At 58.0% G+C, this 10,155-nt stretch overlaps 1 protein-coding gene across 1 annotated transcript; it reads right to left on the bottom strand.

Moving 5' to 3' along the window:
- Positions 1-5,431: 5,431 nt before the first annotated feature.
- Positions 5,432-8,315, bottom strand: POU3F1 (POU class 3 homeobox 1). Its single transcript, XM_008151157.3, has one exon. The coding sequence runs from the start codon at positions 8,296-8,298 to the stop codon at positions 6,943-6,945; it is 1,356 nt and encodes a 451-aa protein (XP_008149379.2). The 5' UTR covers positions 8,299-8,315; the 3' UTR covers positions 5,432-6,942.
- Between the last annotated feature and the right edge of the window lie 1,840 nt (positions 8,316-10,155).

Genomic DNA, 10,155 nt, shown 5'->3' on the forward strand with positions numbered 1-10,155 from the left:
CACTACTTTTCTGTGCACTCTCAATATTAATAAAAATAGTGCGTCCTTTATCCTGGGGGAAAAAAAAGAATAAAATAAGTGCTGGATAGGCATTATGTCCAAATGACTTGGACAGAGTGGGGTCTGTGGTAAAAGTTCATTACATTTTGATTTTCTTCCCTGCTCGCTTATTTTTGTACAATGCCTTGCCAAGACCCCACAATCAAACAGCTTTCATTCATTCATCACCGATTTATGCTAAGCCCTCTATGTACATCCTCCCACTTAACTCTCAAAATAGATCTATGATGTAGGAACTGCCATTGTCACAGTATTAGGAAACTGAGGCACAGAAAGGGTGAGTACCTGGCCTGAAGTCGTACAGCTGATAGGAGGTGGAGCCAGGATTTGTACCCAGGTCTGTCTGATCTCACAGCCCCTGCATTTCACTCTTCTACTCTCTGCCTCCCCCTGAGGCATAAAGACCTTCCCCGGCAAAATTGATGACAGGGGGAGAAGGCAGGTGACCCAAGTGGCTGGATGGGGCCTTGGATGGAAGGTCGGGTCTGTCTATGAGCTGCTGGGGTCAACTCTAGCAGCTTTTGCATAGAGGGAGCACTCCCTCCCCTCCTCCCCAGGCAGCCAGCCCCAGGGAAAGGCCCAGGATGGTGACAATTTCCACCCTAAGCAAAGGGAACAGGGGCAGCGCAGGGTCCAGGTCCGCTCCTGTTCAGAGCTGAATAATCTGGAGCCTTTGAAGAAGGATTTCTGCACAGCCATCAGGAGTGAATCATTGACTTAGGGAGGCGATGAATCAACGGGGAGTTCATAAAACGGCAAATGAATCGGGTGTGAGAATGACGGAGCCACTGCTATTCCCCAGAACCCTCTGGGGACAGAGAGCCGAGAGAAAAGAAATAAAAATAACACGGGGCCTCACGCCTGCTACAAACCTGAGGCAGCCCCTCCTTCCATGTGGAAAGACAGAGGGACAGAGGGATGAGACCCACTGGTGGGTGAAGTGGGGTAGAGGAAGGCTCCCTGGGTCCAGGCTGCAGGTGCAATTAGCAAACGCCTGCCCCCTTCTTTGCAGAAGCCCTCACAAGAAAGAACACTGATTTTGACGAACACCCAAAATAATGTGAGATCAGGCACCATGCATTATGCATGAGGTCTGATTTAACATGAACATTATTTCTTGTGTATGAGACCATATGCCTCCGTGCTGTCTCTGCAGCCTAATAATACCAAGACCCACCCTGGTCAGGCTCAGCCAGAGACACATGCACTGGGCGTATGTGCGTGGGGGGCCTTGAGGCACAGCCCTCCTGGTACTTAGCTCATGTGAGGGGAGCCCTTTCAGATGCCCTGGAGGTGGGCTGTGCCTCTGAAAAAACACCAGGGAACTTGGGGTGGGTGTAACTGTGTGAAAGTGCCAGTGTGTGTGTGTGTGTGTGTGTGTGTGTGTGTGTGCGTATGTGTGTGTGTGCGCGCGCGCGTGCTCGTGCGCGTATGTGTGTTGTGATATCAGGAGCCCGTGACTAGGTGATGCTGGGTTCATCGCGTGGTGATGTGGGGACATGTGAGTAGCTGAGGTTTTACTGCACAAGAGGAATGATGGCAGGAACGGATAGATCTAATTGCTGTGTGTGTTTGTATATATACACGCATATGTACGTGTGGGGGTGTGTGTTTAAAAAATAAGATCACATATACATACAAACACACAGCCTAACTTTAATTATCTGAAGGGAGCAGGAGAGAGCTGGGAGGAGCTGAGAACAATGATGGGCACGGATGTGTTTGGAAAGCAGTTTGTGGGGTAAGTGCCTGGATATCCTGAGAGTATGAGGACCTCGTCAAATGCTGCAAAGGATGACTGTGTGTATTTAAAGAAATATTACAGGTGCCAGGTATTTGGCAACTCTGGAGAGCTCAGCGCCAAAGACTACAAAACTGGTACTGGACAGCCAAACAGTGGTATGGGTGTGCCCATGAGTGTGTTAACGTGTGCGTGAGCGAGCTGGGGAGTGTGTGCGTTGGGGTTTTTGCTGGCCGACAGAAGTGATGGGGATGGGTGTGAGGGGAGACAGACAGAGGAGGTAGCTGTGATGGCAAATTTCCGAGAGTGGCCGTGGGATGGGGGAGGCGGTAGATGGAGAAGGAAGGTCTCCGGCAAGCCTGTGTGCGTATGTGAAGCAGGACTGCATCCTTGGAGGTGCTAGTTGCCTTTGCTCTATCTGGCACTCCCATAGAATAGGCACCTTGAAGCTGACTTTTTGGGGGGACACTCAGCTGTGAGATGGCCCTGGTGACTGTTGCCATGTCCCAGTTCAGGGACCAATAGAGGGCAGTCCTCCCACATGGAGGCCTCCCAGGCAGCAAGAAGAGCCCTGATCGACTGGCCAAACAGTAACTCCAGGGTTTTCAAATATGTCAGGATTGACGGCCACTCTGGCTTCAGTCACTAAGCTGGCGGTCTGGGTGAATCCTCTTTTAAGTTTAGGAGGAGCAATTGGGCCCAGATAACAAACCCCTCTCTCTCCTTCTCCTGCTCAGGTGGGTCTCCTTTCTGGAGCTCAAGCCCTGCTGGGGAGAGCCAGGGCCTGGGTGCATCACTGGGGGCTTGACACCCCCATATGCAGGCCCAGAGCCTCTCCAGAGGAGATTCGGTTCCAAACAGCTCTAAGTGCGTGGCTGTGGTTGGGGTCAGCTAGTCCAGTGACATGCAATCGAGTCCCGGGGTCAAGGGATGATTGTACCAGACCTAAGCCAGGCAACATGTAAGCCAGTGCAACTTTGTGGTGCAGGAGGTGGGGGGTCCTTGGGGTACAGTGTAGGGCTCCTTCGGGTTTGCCTGGATGACCACAGGTGACCACGACGGTCACCTTCCTTCTTCCTGTTGTTGACCAACCCCCACCCTGCAAATGTTCTTCCAGCTCAAAGCATTAGCAGTGTAGCCTAGACTTTCTTTCCCCCTCCTATCTCTGGGAGTAGCTGTGGATTTGCAGGCACAGTGGCACACACACAAATTCATACACCAACACACAGAAGTTCACATGAGGAGAGTGAAGCTCTAACAGAACATGTGGCCACATGATCATAGAAAGTAATGCTGTTCAAATGAGGAAGGAGGATGGGATCAGAAAATTCCGAATCAGCTCGGGAAAGCGTGGCCTTCCTCGAAGGCGGATGCTAGGGACTTCTCCCCCTCTTGAACGAAAGGAAGTCTGAGGCTCTCTGGAATGAGCAGGTAGATCCACCTACGCATGGGATGGAGAAGCGGCTCGGTCAAGCTCGCAGGGGACTGTGTCTTTCCTAAACTCTATTCAGGGAGTAAGACTGCAGGGTAAACTATTTCTCTCCCTATGGCTTTTCCTTAATGGTCAAATGTGCTATGGTTTCTACCCTCATCCCAGGCCGGAGCCAGGGGGGCCTTCAGTGAACAGGGGTTGGTTCCTGGGTAGCTGTCCCAGGCTGGTGTCTCATTAAGCAAAATCCTCACAAAGTGGAAGATTTTCTTCCGTCCCCTTTTCTACTTTTTTTCCATCTTTTTGTTCTACCTGTCAGCTGCTGCTGGTTCTTGGGAGGCCACATTGTTTTTGCTGTTTTTGAGTTGACTTGCTTAAATAATAAATCCACCCTCTCGTACAGGATTAAGCAGATAATTGGGAAATCAATCAATCAATTGGTGTCAGCTGCAGGCGGAGGCCCGTGAAAGACCCCCGTCTTCCCAGCCACCCTTTCCAACCTCCAAACCTGCTGAGGCTCAGGGCAGCGCGCTGAGCGAGTTGCATGTGCTTCCATTTCGGGGCCCGGAGGGCGGAACAAATCCAGGAATGGAGATGTAAGGAGGGAGTGTGGGACTGCTTCGAAGTTCCGTACTTGGTGGAGCAGGAAATGAAGGGCCAAGCTAGGGTGGCCTGATGCTCTGGGCCATGCTGTCACCTCACTGGCCCATACATTCCTGGCTACCTCTTTAAGAAGCATGTCGGGGGAGGCTCACTGGCTTGCCAGTATGGGGACCGGCGGGGACACGGGTGCCAATTACAGGGCTAATTGCTCACGAGGCTGGGGTGAAAGCGGGAGAAAAAAATAAGGAGCAGAGTGAGAGGCTTGGCATTTGAGAACTTTGTCCTTGCGGAGACGATTCTCCTAAGATTGAGAGGCAGAGCCCAGAAAGTCACCAGAACTCAGCGTGGCACCATCCGGGGCGCGGGAGCACCTCTCTGAACACCCTAGATGCGGTCGGCTCTCGCAGGCTTGGGAGTTGGCAGCTTCCCTGGTGGGAGAGGGGCCACACATACACCCTCACTGGGGACACAACTCGCTCCCCATTCAAGCATTTGTGCCTTCAAGCTTTGTCTCCACGCAGAGTAAAGGAAACCTCATGGAGTTTCTCTTGAGGAGGGAAAAGAAAGAAGGGAGAAAACAGGGCTGTTTCATTCGTGTTTTTAAAAAAGAGTTGTTTTAAAGGAAGGTCTTGGCTGGGACACAGGTAGTTTTGAGCTTCGGGCCTGGAACCCTGATCTGCCTCCACCACCCTGACCCTGGGGAGGGGGCGTGTTGCTGCTGAAGGCTCGAGAAGGGGATGTTTGAGGACGTCTATGCCCTCCACCCAGGTCGTGACTGCACACTGTGGAGTCCTCCCATAGGCACATGCATCACGCCCTGGATGGGGGCAGGAGGGGTGGGGACTAGTCCTTGGGTATCCATCCCTAGAGAGGAGATGGTACAGTTGTTTATGCCCCCACTCTTCTGCAGGAGAAGTTGAGGCAGGTGGTTTGTTTGCTGAGAAGCCTTTGTCGAAGCAAACAGGTAGGGTTCCCTCCCGAGGCCCACTCAGCTCACGAAGGACCACTGCAGGAACTGCCAGTGGGTCCAAGGAGGTTTAGGTACCATTATGCTTGAGGTTGGAGAGCCAGCTGGGACGGGCAGGTGGGGCCTGAGCCAGCCTCCAGCTGCCCCAGGACCTGGAATGGTGAAACGGGCCCAGGCCCCACACTTGGAGTGCAAACAGAAACCAAAGTCAGGGCTGGGGTGGGGGATACAGAGATGCCAGGCTAATGGTCCAGGTCCAGGTGGTTTCTTCCTTGGCTAAGAAGAGCAGTGGAGTTGTGCCTGAGGAACGCTGGCCCCAATTCAGTGCGGTGCCTGCGGTTCCCTGTCCCGGCCCAGGTCCGGTCTCAGGATAGTCTGTTTATGGGAGGGGACTCGAGGCAGCTTCATCTTCCTAAACTCACGCACCTGAGGCAGGGGCCCAGCGGTGGCCCAGGGAACAGGCGGTCCTGATACTAACCTGGAAGGGTGGTGTGGTTACCTTTCTCTACAATAGTAAGGCCAAGACTTTAGGGGAGGTGAGCCAGGGTGTCCCCACATTTTACCCACAAACCCACCCAGCCCTGGTAGTAAAGAGGACAGGACACAGCCCTGGGGTACATGTTTATGTGAGTAATAAAATATTTACTATAACATAAATATAAAGGGAACTTCCCAGTCTACGTTATTATTATTATTTTTTTTGCAATAAAGATACAAAGAGAATGCACCAAAACATTGTTCCAAAAAATAATAAAAATAAAATTTAAATTCAAACGGCAACAAACAAAACAAGAAATGGAGGAGGGGGAAGCTCCAGACACATCCAGAAAATAAATAGAGACGGTCAGAAATCTGGAAATCATATTAAAATATCTTTTTCGGATTAGTCGGTGTACAAAATCCTTTAGGATGGGGACGGAGGGAAACCCGGAAAACCAAAAATAAAAATCAAGCACAAAATGTTTCTTCTCCCCGCCGGTGTGTACATATCTCACATATTTACATGGTTCCCACCTCACCCCAAAGTAGGGGAATTTCTCTCCCAGCCTCCCACATTCCAGGGGGGCTGCAAAGGGAGCAGACGGAAGCTGCAGGGACTCAGGCAGAAGGCTTTCAGGGAACGGCTTATTTCTACAGCTGGTTAAAAAATACCTCCAACTTTTCCAAGTTTCATTTGTTTGTGGCCAGGAGGGCAGGGCCCCGCGGGGAGCGGGGGCCCTGCAGTGCGGTGGTCAGTCTGCAGCGGGGCAGAAGCCCCTTGCCATGGGGGGGTGTGGGTGGGAGCGCAGACCCCTACAGCGTGGCCGGAACCGAGTTGGAGCTCCGATAAAACGAAACGAAAATGAGCACTCAAAAATTTTTTTTGTTAGTTTTTGTGTTATTTTTTTTTGTTTGTTTTGCTCTTTTGGGGTAGGGCTGGGACGGTAAGAGGAAAAAATAAATTAGGCTAGAGTAAAGCTTTGGCTATTTCCTGCTTTTATACACAGACGCGGCTCTCGCGGCCTCCCCTCCGGGGCCCCGATAAATACAGTATACAGCGATTTAAATTAAGGGCGCGGGCGGAGTTAGAAGGACCCTAGGAGCCGAGAGGCTCCACGAATAAATAAAAACCGTAAAAAACCAAGCCCGGAGGAAGGATCAGGGGAATGGGGCGCATCCTCTTGGGAGAGAAGAGGCATAGAGCGAATAAAGTGACAGCTCCCCACTCTCGATCCGCAGGCTCGGGTATCCGCGCCGGGGAGAGGGGATGGGGAACCCTTCTCTCTTCGGTCCTCTCTCCCGGGGAATTCCTAACCCCGTACCGCGTTACCTGTCGCTGTGGGGAGGCCGCTGCCGGGATCCGGCCCCGAACAGCCCGGGGGGCGGGCAAGGGTGGGGGTCGTCGAGGGAATGGGGACAGGGAGCAGGCGGCGGGCCGGATACCCCGGGTGAGTTGGCGCGGTCCGGATCTTCCTTTCTCTCTCCGGGGTTCTGGCGACGTAGCCTATCCGCCCTCTTCGCCGCTCGCCGGAGAAGGTCGTCGGGTGTTTGGTTTTGTTCTAAAGTTTCTGGGCTTTTTGTAAAATCCAAAGCAACCGAACAAAAAGAGTACAGGCCGCGCGGCGCCTCGCCGCGCGCCAGCCGGGACCCGGCCCGCGCGGGTCACTGCACCGAGCCGGGCAGCGTGTGATGGTGGTGGTGGTGCAGCGCGGCCGGCGGGGGCGGCGGGGGCGCCGAGGGAGGCGACGCACCGCCCCCGCCCGGTCCCAGCTCGCCGGGTGCGTAAACGTCGTCCATGGGTGGGTGGCCGGCTCCGGCCGCGGGGGTCATGCGCTTCTCCTTCTGCCGCCGGTTGCAGAACCAGACGCGCACCACCTCCTTTTCCAGCTGCAGGCTGTCGGCCAGGCCCGTGATCTCGTGCGCCGAGGGCTTGGGGCACTTGAGAAAGTGGCTCTCGAGCGCGCCTTTGACCCCCACCTCGATGGACGTGCGCTTCTTGCGCTTGCGGCCCTGCGCCGCGATCTTGTCCAGGTTGGTGGGGCTGCCGCTGGACGAGTCGGTCTCCTCCAGCCACTTGTTGAGCAGCGGCTTGAGCTTGCACATGTTCTTGAAGCTCAGCTGCAGGGCCTCGAAGCGGCAGATGGTGGTCTGTGAGAACACGTTACCGTACAGCGTGCCCAGCGCCAGCCCCACGTCGGCCTGCGTGAAGCCCAGCTTGATGCGCCGCTGCTTGAACTGCTTGGCGAACTGCTCCAGGTCGTCGGAGCTGGGCGCGTCCTCGTCCGAGTGCTCGCCCACCGACGAGCCACCGCCTCCAGCGCCCGGGTGCAGGTGCGCCGCCGCCGCCGCGTGCAGGCCTCCGGCGTGTGCATGTCCGTGTGCGTGTCCGTGGGCACCCAGGTGCGGTGGAGGCGACGGCTCCAGCTGCGCCTCGTGGCCGTCCTCATGCAGCGCGTGGTGCAGGCCCGGTCCCGCGCCACCGCCGCCCGCCGCCAGCATCCCGGCCAGGCCGCTGCCGCCGCCCCCCGGGTAGGCCGCTTGAGCGTACAGCCCGAGCGGCTGAGGCTGGTGGCCCCCGCCGGCCCCTGGCGACGGCGACATAGCCGGGCCCAAGTGGTGCGCCGTGCCGCCCTGAGCCCATGCCGCGCCCGCGTGGGCCGCCCCCTGGTGCACCAGGCGTGCGTGGAAACCGCCGCCACCGCCGTCGTCGGCTCGACCAGTGCCACCGCCGCCTGCCTTGCCGTGTTCCAGGTGCGGACCGCCAGCCCAGTCGCCGCCGCCGCCTCCTCCCGTCGGTAGCCACTGGGGGTGCGCTAGGCCCACGGGGTGGCCCGCGCCCGCGCCCAGCCACTCGTGGTGCATCAGCTTCTGCACTTCGCGGTACGCGGCCCCCGCGTGCAGCCGCTCGGCGGCCGCCGCCGCTGCCGCTGCCGCCGCGGCGTCCGGGTGCATAAGCGGTCCGGTGCCCCCAGCTCCGCCGCCGGGGCCCCGCGGCAGGTACTGCGCGGTGGTGGCCATGCCGCCCCGCGCCCTGCGCCGCGCCGCCGCCGCCGCTTCGCTCCGTCTGCGGGCCCTGCTGCCGCGCTCCGCCGGCTTAAAGCCTCGACCCGCTCAGCGCTCCGGAGCCCCACCCCACCCGCCGCCCATTGGCTGCCCGCGGAGCTGCCTCCCTCCCTCCGGTCCCGGCCCCCGCCCCCCGCGCCCGCCCGCCGCTCGGCCCGGCCGCCCAGAGCTCGCCATTGGGCCTCACTCCCGGGGTCCCGCGCGCCGACCGTGCTGATTGGCCGCTGGGGCTTCATTCACAGCCCCCCACCGTCCTCGTACACACTCACGCCCCGGGGGCGCGGCTGCCACGTGGGGGAGTGGCGCGGGGGTGGCCGTGGGACCGCACCCCCTCTGGTCCGGGCTGCGTGGGCCCCTCTTTTCCCCTGCGCTGGAGGCTCGGAGCCCGGCGGGTCCCACTCTCCACGCGAGCTGAATTCCCGCCCGTCTCCCGCCCGGGAGGCCAGAGGCGGCGGCGAGGACTGCGGGCTACGGGAGGCGCTCGGGCTCCAAGCAGCAGCTCACCCTCGCGCTCTTCCCTCCGTGGTGCGGTTGTCAGCGGGCTAGGATTCCCGCGGTCTCGGCGGCTGCGAGCGGGAGGCGGCGTGGGTACCGGATTCGGTTCCAGCACGGCTGCTCCTCTTGCCCGCCCTGCTCCCGCGGTTTGCAGCGGGCACAGAGCTGTCCCCTGCGCACGGCCCCGGCGCGTCTCCTGTCCCCTCTTCTCCTTTTAGACTCGGCGCCGCAACTGGGCCGACCCGAGAGCGCGTCCAGCGCGGGCAGATTCGGACCCGCCCCAGCTTCACGCCTCACGCGGGCTCCCCTTCTCCCAGCACCGGCACCGCGGCCCAGGTGAGTACCGTGCGGGTGGCTCGCGGTGGAACAGCCGGTGGCCGCGATGTAATCAGGCCGCGCGGGATTTCCGGGAATCGGAGAGGTATTAGACTGTGGCTTTGGGGAAAACGCCGCAGTCAGGGGTGGTGGATACGAAGGGCTCACCGACATCTGCCCCATACCGCCTTCTCGCTCCTTTTCCTCCCAGCCGGACTGGCTCATTGGCCAGGGTCTATCGGGGTCACGTCCTGGGAAACTTGCTGTGGGTGAGGAGTGGCATGGACTTGGGAAAAGGCGTCTGGCACTTCAGAAATCCAGCCTTCAGTCGGGAGCTGTCCAGCCTGCAATGAAGCCCTGGGCTGGATCTAACCCCACTTGCTTGAGGCTACCAAAAAGGGAATTGAGATAGAGAAGGCCTTATTGGAAGGGTGAGACATGCACTGCAGGTATCTCCTCATCCCTCCCCCCTGAGGACTCTCTGAAGGATCCTAAGTGGACTCGGACCTCAGCATCAGCTGGTCTGTGACTCTCTAAATCCCACATTGAGTTGTAGGCTGAGTGGAGTGAGCTGTGGCCTCCACCTCTGTCCCACACTGAGGTCTGGCTGGCACAGTTTTCATCTTTTCTCTCCCCGGTCTTGCCTCCAGTGGGTTCATAGATTCCAGGGCTCTGGGGGGTCCCAGATCCCATGACCCAGCTGGAGAACCAGTTAGGGCCCCACAGGGCAAGTCAGGACTGTGGAATAAAGCCTCAGAGCGTGAAGAAGGGTGACAGGGATCTGGGGGCAGCTGCCATGTCCACAGTGACAAGGGTCATCCTGGGCACAGGCTGTGCTCTGAACACCATAGGTCCTGCCTCTGGTTGGTCCCCAAGGGATGGAGTGGGACAGGGCAAGGTCCTTGTCTGGCCAGTGGCCCCTGTCTCGAGCAGGCTCCTTTAGGTACCACCCTCACTTCACGAGCTGTGTCTGAATCCAGCTAGGGATGCTGAGTTTTCTTG

The sequence above is a fragment of the Eptesicus fuscus genome, chromosome 9, assembly GCF_027574615.1.
Source record: "Eptesicus fuscus isolate TK198812 chromosome 9, DD_ASM_mEF_20220401, whole genome shotgun sequence".
NCBI lineage: Eukaryota > Metazoa > Chordata > Mammalia > Chiroptera > Vespertilionidae > Eptesicus > Eptesicus fuscus.